The sequence below is a fragment of the Notechis scutatus genome, chromosome 1, assembly GCF_049901735.1.
Source record: "Notechis scutatus isolate UNSWTSFEM ecotype Mainland chromosome 1, rNotScu1.2, whole genome shotgun sequence".
In the NCBI taxonomy this organism is placed as follows: domain Eukaryota; kingdom Metazoa; phylum Chordata; class Lepidosauria; order Squamata; family Elapidae; genus Notechis; species Notechis scutatus.
Window position 1 is genome coordinate 35,589,186 of NC_142009.1, and position 20,250 is coordinate 35,609,435.

Here is a 20,250-nt window from a genome sequence, read left to right on the forward strand (position 1 = left end):
TTATTTGCTTGCCCTATGCTCTTCTCTTACAATGCTGACTTTAGTTTTTATCAGGTGGCCAGGGTGAGTCAGCCACAATACTCATTGATGTAATCCTGTTTTTTTTTGATGGCCAGGATGAAGCCATTTATTTGCATTGATTTATGCAAACATAAATTGATTTAATTCAAGCCTTTCCCACAAAGTAAGATTTCAGAAACCTGCTTTTAAACTTGACTAGCAAAGTACTATCTTAAGAAATAGAGGCCCATAAAACACATCAGTTAAATATATATAGATATTTCTCTCATCTGCCCGTTATCAGCCAAAATACTCTGCATATTGTCATTCAATTGGTGTCTTTTTAAAATTTAAAACAGAAAATTATGATTCTTAGTTTCTGAACAATTCAGGGTTATAATTTAGCTTCAAAATATGGTTTCAAAAAATTGTTTCTGGGCTTACCATTGAGAAGAAATTGCATATGCAAGAACTTGTGTATTTATTACTCTGTAATATGAGCACATAAATTTCACCAGAGGAACAGATTAGGACTTGAACTCAACTTCTCCCTCAGCTCTGAGATCATTGAACAGATATGAGCAAGTCAGTGCTGGCATCATCCTTTACCTCTAGAATAAAAGTGTGACCTTCACCTTATTGCGATTATGGGAACATAAGGGAAGGAGTTATAAAACTCAATAAAAATGCCAGGTAACTGATAGTTGAATAGTTGGGAAATGTGTTGGCTTGAGTCATCATTACTCCACAATAACTGTATTTTCTGTGCCAACTCAATTATTTTAGAAGATAATAGATGAAAATTAAAATACACAAATAAAATGGGACTAAAGTCCATCAACAGTTGCAAGCATTTAATTATCCACAACTCATTAAAATTTGGCTCACTTTTTACATCCCAACACAAAACACAGAGATAACAGATAATTGGAAGGGACCTTATAGGTCATCTAGTCCAATCCCCCGCCCAAGTGGGACACCCTACATCATTTCTGATAAACGGCAGTGCAATCTCTTCTTGAAAATCTCAAGTGATGACGCTCCCACAACTTCTGAGGGCAAGCTGTTCCATTGGTTGATTGTTCTCACTGTCAGAAAGTTTCTCATTTCCAGATTAAATCTCTCCTTGTTCAGTTTCCATCCATTATTCCTTGTCTGGCCTACAGGCGCTTTAGAAAATAGCTTGACCCTTTCCTCTCTCTGGCAGCTCCTCAAATATTGGAAGACTGCTATCATGTCTCCCCTGGTCCTTCTCCTTGCTCGACTAGCCATGCCAAGTTCCTGTAACCATTCTTCATATATTTTAGTCTCCAGACACATTCAGAACAGTCTGTTAGATCAGCCCAGGCCATGTCTTGCCCAGCTTTCTGTTTCTCACATTAGTCAACTGCTCCCAAAGAAGAGACAGAGAGAGATCCCTCTGAAGTATTTTTTCTGCAGCCAGTGTAGGAGGCTGGTATAACAATATATTCTTCAAAATCAACAGCTCTTAATATATATGTGTATCATTTGACAGTATAAACAATCCTGTAATTTCTTTTATTATAAAATACTATTTCAAATTGGAAGCCAGAATAAAAAAACAATTAAAACATATTAGGGGTAGTTAGTATCCAGGGACATTCTCCCTCGAGCCGCTCGGAGCATCCAGAGACTGGGATGTGCTTCTGAGTCCTCTTCTTGCAGGCTGAGCTTTAGATGAGGAAACGCTCCGCCCCTCACGTGGTATCGCGCAGCGTCTCCCCAGTCTTTTGCTCAGCCTCAAGAGTCAGGCTGTGTTTTCAGAGAGCTCCTTGGCTGATCGCACATTTCTTTTCCTATTACAACCCTCTCGTCTTGATAAGGTTTGCCTTTCCTTCCTCCTCCTGCGCAAAGGGTCTGGACTTAAGGGAAAATTTTCCCCGTCCTTGGGGCAAAGCTGCGGCTCGCAGCGCGATAGCGCGACCCCCCACCCTTATCAGATCGCCGCTGCCTCCGCGTTGCCTCGTGGCACGCATTTCTTTTATTGCTGGATTCCCCCCACCTTAAACACCGATCGGGAGGGTCATCGCCCTAGGGCCCTAGGCGCTGAGCTGACCAGCAAAGCCCTCCTTTCCGTCCCGAAGGCGTCCCGACGGTTCAGCTTTGCGGCCGCCATTTTGGCTCCGCATCGTGGTCGGGCGCCATTTTGAAATTCTTTAGCTGCGGTGAATTGGAGCCCCAGGCCTTGGGTCAAAGCTTAGCTGCCCATTTCTTCCACCTGGCTGGCTCTTTTATTACTTGTTGGCCTCCCGCAGCCTTTTCGGGCGGTTGCAGCCCCCTCCGGTTTTATTTTTCTTGTCTGAGGCCTGCTGCCAGAGGCTCTTTCTTCACCATAGGCCTCAGGTGTTTATTTGACTGATTGGCCTGTACTGAGATATACTAAGTTCTCACTGTTACGGTTACTGTTTAAAAAAAAAAAAGAAATCTATCTATATATATATATATACTTAATACAAATACAAAAGGAATATATTAAATAATAATAATAATAATAATAATAATAATAATAATAATAATAATAATAATAATAATAATAATAATAATAATAATAATAATAATAATTTTTGTTTTGTACAATAATATTTTTTCGTAGATATATAAATATATACGGATAACCTGTATATACATTTGGTACAAAAGCATAATAAAGATAAAAAATCAATCAAAAGGAAAAGGAAGAATTACAAATTAGAGTATCTATTTTTCTGTACATACTATATTTCTTAGATACCTTACTGTTATCTCTGTACACAACAAATTCCAAAAGGGGAGAGGGCCAGCTTCACCTTCACCCGGCCTCATCCAGGCCTGATCTGGGCGAGCCAACCGCCTTTGCTAGTATTTGTATCTAACATGGCAGACGACAATCCTCTAAACGTCCTTCTTGAAGGCTAAGGCAAAGTCCCACTACTTGCGCAGACAGGACAAGGAACCTAAGGGCTCTAGACAGGACAAGGAACCTTCCAAGGTCGCCCAACGTGACGCCTTAAGGCGCCACAAAGCGTTGAAAAAGAGTTTGACCGGCGTTCAAGGGAGTCCCGCTCGGAGCCGTCAATACCTCCTCCTCCAAACCCTTCTACCTCTGCTCAATCTCTCCCCTCAGACCCTCTTCCCTACCTAGGCGCAGTTCGCCCAGGGTCTTCCGACCCCGGACCTCCGACCAGACGGACCCCGAAGCCACCTTTACACCCACAGCCGCTGGTCTGCGCCACGATGAACCCTCTACCTCCGAGGTTCCACCTCACATCAGGGCTTGGATGGAATCAGCCATCCGCCAGGGCATAGCAGAGGGACTACAACACATGACAAGATCAGGCTTCTCTCCGCGAGCCTCCGAGCACGACTCGATATCAATCAGATCCCTTCCACAACCGGTCCCCCAGTTGATCAGGTACTCTCTCAGAGGGACAGCCCTCCTCCGATTGGGGCCCAGGTGGAGGAGGAAGGGGACTTTGGGGATTTCAGGGAAGAGGAAGAGGATTCCGGATGGGATCCTCCCGCTACAGTGAACCCCTCTTAGAGGCTGACATCATGGAGGGGGAGATGTCGGAGGACGAGGACCCTTCCCCCGACCAACCCTCCTTTGGGGGCTGTTCAAACCGCATATGTTCAAGTCCTCCTCCTTAAGGCCAAGAATGTCTCTGGCCTTCTTTCCCAGTCCACTGCAGAAACCCCCTGTCCCAGAGGGCCCGGAAGACTCCATTTTCACCCAACCAGTGGTGGAAGCTGAGGTCATCCCATCCCCTCCCATCTTCGTAGATCTGGTAGCGAAGCAACTTACCTCCTCAGGGACCCCTCCCACTCCCTCTAGCCAAAACAAGAGATTCTTTAATCTCGATTCGGCTCTGTCTAACCTTCTGAATATCCCGGAGGTTGATGACCCCATTGTGGGTCTAGCCTCCTCCTCTACCCCTAGTGAGGCCCTAGAGGCCTTGAAACCTGAGGACAGGCGGGCGGAGCAGGCGCTACGCAGGGCTCACCTATCTGACGCCTGGGCCATTAAATCAGCTACGGCCGCCTCATTTTTCACGAGGTCCTCTATCCGCTGGCTACGTCAGCTCAAGGACCACATCCCTGCTTCCAATCTCAGAGCTCACCAGGATATAGCGAGTTAGTGGCTGCAGCCGAGTTCTCGGCTGACGCCACTTACCAGTCGGTAAAATTTTCTTCCAGGGCCATCACGCCGCACGTCACGGCTAGACGCATGCTATGGCTCAAACACTGGCAGGCGGATGTAAAGAATAAGGTCAAGCTGGCCACTGCTCCCATTACGGGAGATAAACTGTTTGGCCCAGCTTTGGAACCACTGCTGGTCGAGGGCCGCAGTAAGAGAAAGTATCTGCCCTCCCTTTTTCGAAGATCGGAGGCCAGGGGCTCTCAGCCCTTTCGGAGGAGCTTTCCACGCCCTTCTACCAACCCCCTTCCCGCCCAGATACCCTAGACCCCCTTCCTTCCGATCCCAGGACCGCACGGACCCGGGCGACAGATCCAGACGCGGTGGCGGCTACAAGAGACCCTTTCGGGGATCGGGAGGAAGGCCCTACCGCAGAAGGTAGAGCCTCTTCCTCCCCCCATTGGCGGCCGCCTCAGCCACTTCGCCGCCCAATGGGACATATCCACATCCGATGCATGGGTTAGGGACACAATCAGGTTTGGCCTCGCCCTGGAGTTCAGGTCCGCTCCCCTGATTGTTTCTTCCCATCCCCTCCTCAAGGGATCCCTCCAAACGTGCACTAATGGATGCAGCCATCCATCATCTTCTTGACATCCAGGCCATTCAACCTGTCCCTCCGGATCAGAGAGGAAAGGGGTTTTACTCCCATCTCTTTGTGGTGCCCAAACACTCTGGGGGTTGGAGAGCCATCCTGGACTTGAAACGGCTCAACCGTCACCTTATCCAGCGTAGATTCAAAATGCACACTTTGCAATCAATTCTTTTAGGCACCAGGCGGGAGACTGGTTATCTTCCATAGATCTTTCGGAGGCATACCTCCATATTCCAATCAGGCCTTCCCATTTCAAATTCCTCAGGTTCTGTCATAATAGCCTTCATTATCAATACGTGGCCCTTCCCTTTGGACTGGCCTCGGCCCCGGACCTTCACCAAGGTCCTGGCGGCCCTGGCGGCTCATCTCAGGAGCGTTCCCGTCCGCCTCCACTGCTACTTGGACGATATCCTTATTCTATCCCCCGTCCAAATCCCAGGCAGTCAGGGATACCAGGGTCACCCTCTCCACCTTACAGGCACACGGGTTTCTAGTCAATTGGCAAAAGAGCCAACTTACCCTTCCACCCGAATCAACCACTTGGGTGCCATAATTGATTCGGTTTCTCAAAGAGTTTTCCTCTCCCAGGAGAGGTTCCTTAGCATTCAAGCCCTGGTCAAACAGATCAGGCGTTCAAGGAGGGTGGCCTTACTGGACCTCTCTAAATTGTTGGGCAAAATGGTGTCATGCATCTCTATTATTCCCTGGGCCCGTCTACACAGCAGATCCCTCCAGTGGTTCCTGCTCCCGTTCCAACGATCCGGAAGAAGCAACTCGAAGGCCAGAGTCAGGGTCCCTCCAAGGGTCCTCACGTCTCTTCTATGGTGGACCAATCCCGCCATCAACAGAGGCCACCTCTTCGCGGAACCTCAACGACTCACCGTCACTACGGACGCAAGCCTGTCCGGTTGGGGCGCCATCTCGACTCGCTCTCGGCACAGGGCAGATGGTCGCCGTCCGAGCAAAGGTGCAGCATCAATTGGCTAGAGCTTCACGCTGTCCATCTGGCCCCGCGCAGTTTTCCTCAGATCCGCAAACATCACGTCCTCGTTCTCACGGACAACGTCACGCCAAGGCCCATATCAACAGGCAAGGCGGCACCCAGTCCATCCAGCTAATGAGGGAAGCCGAGCGCCTTTGCCGCTGGGCAGAATCCAACCTCCTATCACTAAAAGCCGAACACATCTCCGGAGTAGACAATACTCAGGCGGACTGGCTGAGCAGGGCCACGGTGGACCAGGCAGAATGGCGTCTCCATCCATCCCTATTCGAGGAAGCGTCCAGAATATTCGGCCTTCCGGTGGTGGATCTCTTCGCCCCCGTCCAACACTCAGCTTCCACGGTTCTTCTCCCGGTATCCATCTCACCGGTCGGAGAATCACAATGCTCTGCGCTGCCCATGGCCCCAGGGCTCCTATATGCCTTCCCTCCGCTCCCGTTAGTTCCCAGAGTAATACAGAAACTTCTTCAGGAGAGGGCAGACCTTCTCCTGGTGGCTCCCTATTGGCCCAGGCGACCGTGGTTTGCGGATCTCCGCAATTTATCGGTAGCGCCCCATGGAGGATCCCCGGACAGGGTCTCCTCTCTCAGGGGCCCTTCTGCATCCGGAGCCTCAATGGCTCCAGTTAGCCGTCTGGAGGTTGAGCGGATCCGTCTGACTAGTGAGAATCTCTCGAGTCAAGTCATCGACACTATTTTGGCCGCTAGGCGACCTTCCACTACACGAATTTATGATGCCACTTGGAAGGGGTTCTGCAAGTGGTGTAGCGGGTCTCAGGTTGATCCCCTCTCTCCCTCTGTGGCTCAGATCCTAGATTTTCTTCAGGAAGGCCTTCGTAAGGGGCTCAGCACCTAACACCCTGAGACGACAAGTTTCTGCCCTCTCAACCGTGGTCTCCTGTGATAACTACGGTTCCCTTTCTCATCACCCCGAATTAGATCTTTCCTTAGGGGTGCCACCAACCTGTGCCCTCCCACTGTTCACAGGTTCCCCACATGGGACCTCAACAAGGTCCTCGTTTCTCTCACACGTTCCCCGCTCGAACCTTTGAGGGATTCATCCCTTCAGTTTCTCACCTTTAAGGTAGTTTTTCTAGTAGCTATTACTTCTGCTCGTCGAGTTTCGGAAATAGCAGCTTTGTCAGTTAGGAGCGATCTATGTGTATTCCACGCTGATCGGGTGGTCCTTCGTCCTGACCCCACATTCCTACCCAAAGTTAACTCTCCCTTCCATAGGTCACAGGAACTGGTTCTACCAAATTTTTGCCCTAGGCCCTCCAGGGGCAGGAGGTCCTCTGGCACACCCTAGATGTTAGAAGGGCCTTGCGTATATATATTAAGCGCACTCAATCCATGCGAAGGTCGGAATCCCTCTTCCTATCCTTTCAACCCAGGTCACTGGGGCTTAAGGTTTCTCCTTCCACCATCAGTCGCTGGATCAGGGCTACTATTGCAGGTGCTACCTTTCCCATTCTCTGCCCGCTCCGGGTGGAATAACCGCCCATTCCACCAGAAGTGCAGCCACCTCGGCGGCCTGGGCCACACAAGCCCCCATCGCTGACATTTGTCGGGCAGCCACCTGGTCCTCTCCGTCCCCGTTTATCAGACATTATAAAATAGATACGTACGCCTCAGCGGAGGCCTCTTTGGCCGACGGGTCTTACAGAGGGTCATCAGTGATCCGGAGGGGCCTTCGGGCCAGACGGAGTCCCACCCGTAGGACAGCCCAGCTTTGGTATGTCCCAGTCTCTGGATGCTCCGAGCGGCTCGAGGGAGAATGGGCGTTGGTTCTTACCTGATACGCCCCTTCTCGGCGAGCCGCGAGGAGCATCCAGCCCCACCCTAATTTCTCCGTCTGGTGGGGAATCTTGCTTCAGCCAAGGAGCCAATAGTAGATTAGAAAGAATTAATAACCTCTCTTCTCGTTATCGCAAAAAACTGGGGAGACGCTGCGCGATACCACGTGAGGGGGCGGAGCGTTTCCTCATCTAAAGCTCAGCCTGCAAGAAGAGGACTCAGAAGCACATCCCAGTCTCTGGATGCTCCTCGCGCTCGCCGAGAAGGGGTGTATCAGGTAAGAACCAACGCCCAATTGATAATAAAACCTGGACTTTTAAAATATATCTGAACACAGCAACATATTCCACATGGAAGATAATTTCATAGAACAGGAGCCACCATTGAGAAGATCATGTGGCCTCATAGTGGCACTCTTTAAGCTGTCCCCAAATATGCTGTCTACCTTAAAAAATATAAAGAAATACAAAATAAACTGGAGAAATAGAAAGTGCCCTGTAGTGAGGAAAAGGTCTATGAAATAGCTTTATAGATAAATCCATACTCTAATGCAGGTTATGTCAACTTGAAAACTATGTTGTGAATGGGCAAGCCAATGAGAAACAATTTGGTGAGAGCACACAAAAATTATCAAAATTGTAAATATGTCCTAATTTAGTTAATTAGAAAGCCATATTTTAGTGTTCTGTGAGAAGTCTGTCTTGAAATTTTCAGTACAATCTGTCAAATACCTTTTCAGGTACTACCCACACTCCTATAGTATTTTACAGATGATGTAAAGCTTAGAGATTTTTCTTGTTTGTTTTCCCTATTTTCACTTTTACTTGCACAGAACTATTAGCAGTCAAAAACCTTCTACTGGCTTATAAATTGGACTAGGGGTGTCCAACACAAGTGACTTTAAGACTTGTGGACTTTAACTTCCAGATTTCCCAGAGCCAGCCTGGACACCACTGGTCTACACTGTATTGGATCTCAATTGGTTTAGAGATGGAATACTTGTTATCAAACATCCATTGGAGAGACCTCTCCCTCCATTCTTCAAATCTTGACCAGAAATCTCAAGTACCAATCCTTTATTTGGACAACACTTTGTCCTTTGGGGTTTCCGTCCAGCGGAAATGTCTGTCCTTAGTGTTGCTTGGAGATAAGTTTGTGTTATCAGTGTAAACTTTTGAGACCTACTTCCCTTTTCCTGCTGTGTGTGCTTTGCATGATGCACATATTGTCTCCTTCCCTTTTCTTTCCCTGCACAATATGTGCGCATTTGGGGAGATAAATGTTATTGCAAAGTACTAGATATTTGCTGCACCACCCATATCCTGTGGCTTTAATTAGAAATCTTCAGAAATTCTCATTTACAGTCTTCTGCTACGCCTATTCCTTATGATACTTTTGTCCATTTGTGCAGTGATCTCACATTGGTTATTATCACTGATTATCTTGAATGGCTAGCATACTTCCAGAATGGGTTAATTATTTAAATCAAATCTCTATTCTTGGCCAACCTAAAAGACACATTGAAGAAAGAGAAATGATGAGGAATGAGAAAAATGAGGAAATTTAGGTATTGAACAGTTCAATATGCCTATCCAATCAAAGGTTGTCCCACTGGCTCTTAGAATAATTTGATCATACTGTCCTTGTTCACTTTCAATCAGCTTCCATGGTTGTGAGATGATCAGATAACTTCCGATTTCCAGTACAACCGCATCAGTTCACCCTGATTGCAGAGAGGTTTCAAAACTACTTGTCACGAAAGCCCCCCCAACATACATATAGCTTTCCTCTGACCAAAGACTTTCCCAGCTATCTTGTCCATTCATGGTGTTCTTAAACTGAGAGAATCATCTTTTCAGCTGGACAAAGCAGGGAAGAAATGTCAGTGTGTGTCAGTCTCAGGTTACCACCAGATATGGCTTTGAAAGAATTCTCAATTAATTAATTAAAGCAACTTAAGAAGACTGCCACATTTAGTCTTGGTGTAGCTTTAAATCTTAGTAGTTAGAAGAGGAAAAGTTTTGTTTTCAAAAATGGCCCTTCCCGACTCAAAATGATTCGGGGCAGCTCACAATGTAACATAATAATTAGCATAATATATTTATAAAGTATATCGGTTGATTTTTATTTGGTGTTGATTTGTTACTAGCCATCAAACAGAGTTATAATTATTAAATCACCATGCCTAGGAAAATATATGTTAATATTCTCCATGAGTGAAATATAATTCTGTTTTATGTAAATGTAGTAAAAGGATTTGTTCCTATTTTCCAGTATTATGAGATTATACTATACTTAGGGAAGAGCAGCTCAATTTTCATGAATCAGTTCATGTGTATTTCTCAATAAGGTAGTACTAGCAATGTAGTTTCCACTTGGTAATGAAGTACTTCCTTCTTCAGCCTGTGAATTATATCAGCTTCAGCAACCTCACCTTATGGTGTGGACAATTGACTGGTTCCCAAGATTTTAAAACATTGGGAAATAAGAGAGAAATACGGAAATAAATATGTAAGGTAACATATAGAATCGGCTTCCACCTGTAAATGTTATGGAGAAGGTGAAGAAAAATAAGTTAGTAGTTATCTTTTCCCTGTGGCTTATAGTTGTGTCAGGAATTGCTGCCCTGATTTGCCTGGAGGTATTATGTTGATTAGAGGGACACACTGCCCTGTGGCCCTCCAAATATTGCTGAAATAAAATTCTGAGTATCATTCTCCCATCAGAATGCTCCTTGGGAGTGCAGGTATTGTAATTTTATAATACTTGGAGTGCCACAGGTTACATTTCTTTGACCTAGACTGTTACCTTCTCAAGATGTTTCAGTAATCTGCATTAGAGGAGAGCAATTAAATATTTAAACTGGAAAGAACAAAGAGATTAGAAATTTGATCACTCTGCCTGTTGCCACAAGGTAACTGTGCCTTCAAAACAGTTCCCTCCAGATATAATGACAGTGTAATAAAAAGCTCTGAAAGGATATTAAAAGGGGCTCACAGAGAACGTAATTTCAAATCCTTCCTAGAAGTTACTTCAAAATACTTTTATCACATGTACAATGTATGCCATTGTGTGTGTAAAATAAAGGACATTAAATGGTCAGTTGATGGACCTGTCTGGTGTTGGCACTCAATTATAGTTGATAAATTGCCTGAACAAACAGCTGTGAAAATATTCCTGAAAATTAAGTGGATTCTGCTTGGTTTTGGCTTTCTGTTAAATTTGATTAATTTCAAGCTTGGTACAGTTTTGGAACAATTCACATCCATTGCTTAGTTTTCTTTTACCCCTTTTAGCTTTTAGTTACATGAACTAAATCTGCAAAGAGCAAAATTCTTTCAAGTGTTATTGGTAGTTTATGTTATATCGATTTATTGGCATTTTTTTTGTTGTTTAACTGGATTTGACTGAATATCTGAATATCTAGAATATCTGTTAAGATAAAACCCTGAACTGTGTTTTGGTCGACATAAGAGTTACAAACAGTCCGTAGAAGATGGAAGACCATCAGTACTAGTCTTTGACATTCTCCAGCCTAGTTTATTCACACAGTTTATAATTCAAAGTAGCGTGAAGGGAAATGTAAAATCTAGTAAACACATATAAGAAGTAACAAATCATAAAATAAGTTAAAATAAACAGAAGCTATTCAATAATAATTTGCAGGTAACCAATGTCAATGAGCTGTCTGGCAAATTGCATCACATCTCAAGTGAAAAGCTATTAGAGCTGAAACCTGTGATGTAGTTGGAAGGGGCTGGGAATTGGGAGCGGAATCAGGTCAGGGGACTGGTTGTTATGAAGCTGAGACTTCTGGCTGTTATAGCATTTTCTCCTGCCTTATCATTTGCCTACTCATCAAATTCTACTCAACCAGTCTCATTTTCATGCATGGACTGGAAGGCCTGGGAAGAAGTGAGTCTGAAAGTGATTTTTGACTCATCCTGAATTATTTTTATGGGTGACTAGGAGTTGAAGGGTAAGGATCAGTATGCTGGCTGGCTAGGGAATTCTGGGATATGAAGTCCACATATCTTGAAGTTGCTGAAATTGAAAAACGGTGTAGAGCAGTGATCCCCAACCTTTCTTATGCCGCGGCCCGGTATCCCCAACCTTTTTTATGGCGCGGCCCGGTACTGGCATTAGCTGGGCGCGGCATCTTTTGATGAAAAAGTGCTTCCGGTGACCTCACCGGAAGCACTTTTCATCAAAAAGATGGCGGCGCCAGCATTCGTGAGCTTTTCCGGTAGAAATGGCTTTCTACCGGAAAAGCTCACCGAGCTAGCCGCCATCTTTTGACGAAGTGTTTCGGTGAGCTTTCTACCCGGAAAAGCTCACCGGAAGCACTTTTTCATCAAAAAGATGGCGGCGCCAGCAAACCAGCGGCCCGGTAGGACTTGTTCCACGGACCGGGACCGGTCCGTGGACCGGTGGTTGGGGACCCCTGGTGTAGAGGACATAGAGAATGGCCTTGATGGACAGTGGGAAAATAAATGACTAAAGCAACAATCAGAGCCCACTAAGCCAATTCACAGAAACAACCTTAAGAAAATGCCCCAGACAGGCCCTTCCTTAATGCACACAAAGATAAAGTAATGGCTTCCCCATTGACTTTGCTTCTCAGAAACTAGCTAGGAAAGTCACATATGTGATCATGTGACTGTCGTAAATGCACAGGGGCTACCAAGCACCCAGATCGCAGCCATGCAACCACAGGGATGCTATGACTGTTGGTTGTTAGTTGAGGACTATTTGTATTGGCCCAAGATTTCTCCTAGTATAAAAAAAGTCCTTCACTTGTTTACTGGAACATGGCCACTTATTATATACACAACTGAAAAATATAGTGAGCAAGCAGTTGTTGCGGATAATGGATTGTGGGGCTCATGGACGTGTCTCTCATATATTATTTGAATATGTTGTGACAATAGCCTGAAGTTTTATAGCATCACACTACTGTTAAGTCCCTAGCAGTATCACTGAAAAAGTTTTGCTCTTTGCTGCTGCTTGTGCAGAGCCAACAAAATTGTATATTGGACATGTTGTAAGTGATTGAAGTAGTCAAACTAAAAACTCATTCTGAACAAATTTCACTCCGCCACACATTTGCCCATATGACTTGGACTGAGAGAAAGCTTACCATCTTCCCAATCCTTACCCAGCACATCTTGAGGGCAACAAATTGGAGGTTTTAACAATACATGAGGTTAATTTTGGGTTGTAGAAGAGATGAACCACATACTGTATTCAACTTGGTACTTTTATCAGGATCTATGATAAACCTTTGCCTCTGGAGCCTAGAAATTTGTTTAAGAATTATAGGGTAATAGATAAGTGGCAACATATGCATATAGATTATCAAGGGTCAAATCATTATATCTTTAATTAAATCAAAATTTAGGAATCAGAACCTGGAAGCACTCTTGGATAATTGCTTCCAGCTGGGATTGAAGGTACTGAGCTACCTGAATAAGTAGACAACTCAGTATAAGCCATGAAATATGATCAGACATGTGTCTTGTCCAGATGCTGTTTGTGTTTTAAATATAGTTTCTTATGACTAAGCCTTACTGTATATTTTCTTCTCCCCTAGATGAGCGAGAGGCAGTACAGAAAAAGACATTCACTAAGTGGGTTAACTCTCACTTGGCACGGGTATCCTGTAGAATTACAGACTTGTACACGGATCTTCGTGATGGACGAATGCTTATCAAACTGTTGGAAGTTCTTTCAGGCGAGAGACTTGTAAGTTTCTGTTCTACATATTACAATGCCAACTCTTGGCTCTCTTAAGCCTTTTGCAATTTCCTTTTATAGTACAAAATTGAAATATTTACTATATATATTTTATGGGCTAATTTAGATGTGTAGAACACTCCTTTTAAACGTTTTTATTACATTACTTATAACTGGTTGAAATATTTAACCATATTTTCATAATTTCTGAACCATGTTCAGTGACCTATGATGTTTTTAAGGGAGCCTTTCTTTATTTATAGATTTGTTTAGAAAAAAGAGTTAACAATTCTGGACCACCAAATCCCATCACAAGCATAAAACTGCAATTGAAATAAGAATAAAAAAACCATTAAACCATTTGAATGCTAAAGTAGTTGGATAAATAAATATCCTTGAGCCCCTTCCAAACTGTTCTTAGGAATACTTATTTCATCTCAATAGAATGTTTCATAACATAGGTCCCACACTAGAAACAAGAGGTTATGAAATTATGCAAAATTGAAGAAAGTTCTTCGACTCTTGAGTAATTCCTACTAACATACCTTCTTAATGGTGTAGTAAATGCATTTCCCATTTTAAAAATCCTAATAAAATATGTTTAGAGGGAGCTTCTTGCTATTATTGCTATTATATATAGTAAAAAGTGGCATAACAACAGATCTATACATCTTAAAAGCTGCCAAACTATTTTATGTATTTGCCAAGAGAAAATGCATTCTTTCCTATCTTTTATTATCAGCATCTGAGAAAAATAACTAAAGCAAGAAATAAAATAATAGATTTGCTTTAGGTAAAAATCAACTCTGAAATGTGCAGCTCTCTGTATTTTCAATCCATTGTGGAAGAGCCACTGCAGGGTAGTGGTTAAGGTGTTGGACTAGAAGTTGGTAGACCCAAGAACTAATCTACTCTTAGCCCCTGGGCCAGACATTATTTTCCAGCCCAACCTGCTTCACAGGGTGGCTTTTGCGACAAAAAGAGGAACTTTATATATTCCTTCTGTAGCTTCTTTTACCTCTTTTCCTCTCCCTGCACTGATTTCTTCCCCTCTTCTTCCCAATATTGACTGGTAACAGCCATGGAAAAAGGAGGGAAACCTCTCCAAAACTGGGCCTCTCAGTCCCAACCCCCTAAACTACTTCAGAAGGATCCAGTGGATGATAGCATTGAAAGCCATTGAGAGATCCAAGAGAGATCTAGGATAGTTGTAGCATCACAAACCAAACTGTCAAAAGGTCAGTTTGGACCATGCACATCTCAGTACTATGACCTGAACCTAGACTAAAAAGGATTTAAATGATCTACTTCATCCAGGGTCCTCTGAATGCCAACCTCCATCTTAACCTTCCTCCAAAAGAAGAGACTGAGCAAAAGTTGTCTAAACTTGGATAGATCCAAGGATGGCCTCTTATAAGAGTGTTAATGGCAAAGAGCCTTTAACCGTCACTTGAACCCAACCAATTTAGCATAATGAACTTTTTTTAAAAAGCCAAATTGCAGTAAAATAAAATAGGAAAATATCTCTTATCTGTTTCCTGGGCTCATATGAAGACTTCTGCATTGTTCCCAGGCTTTGGAATGCATTTAACAGCTGTTAATAATTTTTAACATTGATTTTGATCTATATTTCTTCTTTTTGCATTTTTTTTATTTATTGATAACTATTTTGGTGGGGTATGAATCAAATAAATACATACTGCATGCAATCTAGCTTATTTATTATTGTTTTCATCATGTTTATAATATTACTGTCAACAGACTGAGTAGTTTATAAAGCACTTCATTCTAAAACACTCATGATTAAACATTTTAAAAGTCTATAATTAACTAAACAAACATCAATACCAAATAGCACAGATGTACATTAAAATAACAACCTCTGATAAAACAGACAAAAATTGAACCCTAATAAGATGTAGTTTTTTATCCATCACAGTCCTCTATTGGCTCCAGTGTATGATCTTGAAGGCAAAGCACAATCCCTGAGGAAGTAGGTCCGTGACTTGGCACTTTCCTAGTCTCAAGACTAGTCCTCGGGTCATATGTGGCAACCATATCCAGAAGGCACTGTATTTTTTGCTCTATAAGATGCACTCCCCCACTCAAAAAGTGGGTGGAAATGTCTGTGCATCTTATAGAGTGAGTGTTGCTGAAGGCCCCCCCACCGGCCCCCACCCTTCAGCCTCTGCCTCCCAGCAATTTTCCTCCTTGCAGCAAATGGCAAACAGCCTGGTCAACTTCAGCACAGCCTGATTTAGTACGAGCAACTGATTGGTGGTTGGATCGGCCTCCTGGAATACCACTGATCAGTTGTTCCAGGTTGCGGGGATCGTCGCCTCTGCGTTGCCCCATTTTCAGCCTCCACATGTCCCATTTTTGGTCCGTTCCAGGCAGCAGAGTTCACTTGTGATAGGAATGGGCCAAAAATGGGACATGCAGAGGCTGAAAATGGGGCGTGCAGAGGCCGAAAATGGGGCCCGCAGAGGTGGTGATAGACTTCAGCGGCAATCAGCAGTGATGGGTGGCAGTGATCCCCACAGCTGATCGGTAGAATTCCGGGAGGCTGATCCAAACACCAGTCATCTGCTCATGCTCAATTAGGCTGTGCTGAAGCTGACCAGGCTGTTTTGCTGTTTGCTGCAAGGAGGAAAATTGCTGGGAGGCAGAGGCAGATTTTTTTTCTTCTTGTTTGCCTCTCCAAAAGCTAGGTGCATCTTATGGTCTGGAGCGTCTTATAGTGTAAAAAGTACATGGAGCTGATTTTGAAGACCACCCAAAAATCGAAGTTGGTTCAAAGTCTAGTTACTTGTTGACTGGTGCTAAGCAAGTTGTACCTACACAGTGGGCCCATCATTTTTATGTCATGTTGTTGAACAACTCCAGTGATGATATTGCTTTTTTGCTGTGGAGATTTTTTATTATGTGATCATTTTATAATCAGGATGATTACTATTGTTCATTTCCAGGAGTTTGATCAGTTGTGGTAGCATACAAATCCAATAAATAAAATACAGATGTCTAATATTTCATTGCAACTTAACTATTATTCTTAAACATCCCTTTTCTCTATTTGAATTAATTATATTTAAGGGCAAATAGATTCCAAAGTTAAGTGTTCATCTATGTGTTGCATTTAATTTCATTTGTCTTAGATCTATTAATTTTCAAATGTTTGGATAAATATTATTCCTGTAAGGCTTTTCATGGCATGGAACGTCTTGCCTTCAAAGTTGTGGGTTCTCCAACACTGGAGGTTTTAAAAAGAGATTGGACTGAAATGGATGGTATAGGATTTATTTCCTGCTTGAGCAGAGTTGGACTAGAAGACCACCAAGGTCCCTTCCCAACTTTGTTATTCTATTATACCTTTACTTGTACACTCAACCCAGAGTTTTTTAAGAGAGCAGAGAAAAATGAGAGATATTATTTTCACTTAATAAAATACCTAATAAAGACCTTGGACTAGCCTTCCCCAAACTACTGTCATTCAGATCAGTTAGGATTATACTTTCAAGAATTTCCAGACAGCCAGGCCAATATCATTATCTCAGGGCAGCTGGGGAGGCCTGGAGGGGGAAGGAGATATAAGCACATTTTAAATTAGAAATCTAGCTAATAAAGTCATTGGATCAAAAGACAAATTTGAAAAAGAAATGGATATAAAATGTAAAAATACTCTGTGAATGTAAAATGACTACAGCATTTTCCTTTCAACCACATACACCAACACACAAGGAGCTGTTGCACAAAAATGACTGAACCTTTAACAATAATTGCTTTATAATTTGTGTGAGCCCAAAGGTCAGCTCACACAAACAGAATCTCTTTGATGAATTCTGCCCTTTACAGAATGAAGAATATGTGTGTGGTGGAGATTAAAAAACATTTAATTGCCTTGCTTATGTGTGCCCAGTTCCTAACTGAAAATCTTAAACAAACATAAAAACAGTAGATCAAGAAGTAAGTTTGCATTCCTTGCCATCCAGCTTCCTTGTCCCAGGTTACTGGTTTCATAATCTGACTTCATGGATTGAAATTTATTTATTATTACTTGTCTGACTGTTTTTCTGGACTAGGAATTGAATGTTACTTTTCCAAGTCCAGGGTCATCCTGTCTTTCCACCAGACTAAGCTTCACTCCATTCTGCATGAATATATAATATACCCACAATCAAACTGCTACCAAAAATATTTCATTGTATTCGTAAAGACAAAAATGTTGGATTAGATATTATAGATACAAAGTCATTTCATGTATTCTTACATAAATAGCCCACAAGTATCAGACCTGCTTTTTTTTAATCCACTAGTTTACTATGTGAGTAGTGGACAACACTGAGCACCAAAGCCTTTCTCTATCTCCTTGCTTTTGTTCATTCACTTACACTAATTCCCTGTGCCTTGAAGAATTATTGGATATGTCTGTGTCAATAGCTTATTTTAATTGTCTATATCAGGGTTTTGCTCAGTAGCTCTGCATTTTGGATACAATTCTTTTATACTAAATGTTGGCTATTTTTACTTGGTAATGTTCTCATTTCATGTGGACAAAAATGTTCTCTTAAAAAAATGGCAGGCACTTAGCAGCCCTCCCCAGACCCTTTTCAGCCCTCAAAGTAAGTAGGACTGAGTAGATATGGATCTATAAATAGATAAATCACAATTAGTTTCTCAACAATTTACACTAAAATGTAAAACAAAAACATGAAGAACAATTGGAATATAAATTAAATGAACAAAACAAGTTGCACATATAATTAACTTTGAAAACTTGTCCAGTGTAAATGCTTGAACAAAAGGTTGTGTTTTAAGGGTCTTTTTAAAAGCTAATAAAGATGTCATCTCTGTCCAACTTAAATGAACTTGTGGCAACTCTGTGCAAAACTCTTCAGTTAGAGTTTTGCTACTAAGCTATTTTCTCTACTAACTTGGACTTCAGTGGTAATGACCAGCACTTTCTATTTTGCCTGGAAATGTGTAGCCAGCACAGTACTGTAAGTAGAGTTGTAGTACAATCTCTCTTTATTCTTTATAAAACTAAACTGGCTGCTGAGGTTTGTACCAGTTGAAAGTTTTGGATTAAACACAAAGGTAGCTCCAAATAGAGTACATTATTGTCATTAAGCATGTAGGTTGTCAGTAGCACCATAGTCTTAAAGGCATTATTTTCCAGGAACAGAAACAATTGGCATATATATTCTTGTCTATTTGTATGATTTGAGAAACAAAGAGAAATATTTGGATCTAGAAACATCTCCAAATTGTATATTTGCTTTTTCTGGAAGAGTGTTATCATTTAGAATAGGAAAATTTATTGCCTTTTTGGAATTATACTCCCTCACAATGAGCATATCTTTTCTTGGTGGGATTATGATTAATCTTTTTATCGTTTTATCCCATTTTTATTACTTGTTGCACCTCCCAGAACCAATTAACGAGTACCAACGTACTACTGTATTTCCATATCTCTCAAATGGATACCATGGGTGCAGAATATGCCAAGTTTGAAGATATTGAAAGCAACTGAACCATCAAAAACCAACACTGTTTCTGTCTGTCTTTAGACAGAGGATTGATTAATCAGGCCAACCAAGCTAATCTTGGCACCATCAGTTTTAAGTCAGCTTAAAATTAATCGAAAAAGTTGAGAAGCTTTTGGTTTTCAGTCATCTTTCCATGCTGTCATCTAGCAGAAGAATTGGGAACTGTTGGCCTATCTGTCTGTATAAAGGAAAGAAATTAGTAGAAATAATCCTACCTCATTTGAAGAATTGTTCTAGTTCAGGAGTGTCAAACTCGATTTCATTGAGGGCTGCATCAGGGTTGTGTTTGACCTTGGGGGGCCAGGTAGGAGTGGCCAGTTCGGCATCCATTTTTAACTGTGATGGCCTCCTGCAGCCCTCTGCACACCTTCCTGAGCTCTGTTTTTGCTCGAAGAGGGCTGCAGGAGTTAGTTGAAAACAGAGCTCAGGATGGCCACATGTGGCCCTCCCAAACTCTGTTTTTGTTGGCAGAGGCACCATGGGCCAGTCCTCCTTACTGTTTCCAGGGCAGCCCCACGGGCCAGATCTAAGCACCCCGCAGGCTGGATTTGGCTCACGGGCCTTGACTTTGACATCCCTGTTCTAGATAAACTCTTGATAGTCCTCATTTTAATTCACTGCAGTGTTGTGAATTGTAGTTTTTACTGCATGTAAATGAATCATCCCCCTTTTCTTTTTATGAACTACATAAAAGCCTCTTAATGCAGCAACTTGACATATGCTCTTAAGGTGGTTGTGTACAATTTACATTTTCTCTTAAATATCTTCCTGGAGCATTGCTTGCTCCTTTGTGTTCCTTTATGGAAGTGAGCTGGAACTAATTTCTTCTTCCTAACATCTGTCTTATTTTTATAAAGACTAAGAAGTTGTAAAGTTTCTTAATTCTGAGGTCTTCTCAATCAGTCATGGCGGCAGCTCTGATTGGCCTTTTTAAAAAGAGTTTACGTTTTGGCAGACAGTGTTCCTTGGACTCTTACCAGTTCTCATTACCGCATGCATGCAAAGCTCTATTTGCTTGTTTAGCACTTTCTCACCACTGCAAGGAATGTGAGTACAGAAACATGAAAACAGGATGTTTCCCTTAAACGTAACCAGCATCATATGCATCCATTCAGTGTTTGGTGAGCCCACAGAACAAAAAGTTTGATTTGGCATTATTTATCTTTTTGGGGGCTGATGTTTTATTTATTCAACATTATGGTTTACTCATTTAACAAAATTTAATATAATAAAACATGAGTCCTTGAATGAACTAATATTTTATTCTCTGTCCACACAGCCAGCTAAATAGTTGAACAAAATTAGTGATGATAACACTTAAATTCTTAGCGATTCTTTGTCATTGTTTCAGAACAATTTTTGAACTCCTTACATTAACTGGGAGA

The 20,250-nt window shown here is 42.5% G+C and overlaps 1 protein-coding gene across 2 annotated transcripts in view; it reads left to right on the forward strand.

Annotated features, from left to right (window-relative positions):
• SPTBN1 (spectrin beta, non-erythrocytic 1) overlaps nt 1-20,250 on the forward strand; it is a 187,786-nt gene that overhangs the window by 103,606 nt on the left and 63,930 nt on the right. For both annotated transcript variants that reach the window (XM_026676704.2, XM_026676705.2), the window contains one exon: nt 13,177-13,328. In XM_026676704.2, the coding sequence (XP_026532489.1) occupies nt 13,177-13,328 (152 nt within the window). The remainder of the gene's footprint in view (nt 1-13,176; nt 13,329-20,250) is intronic.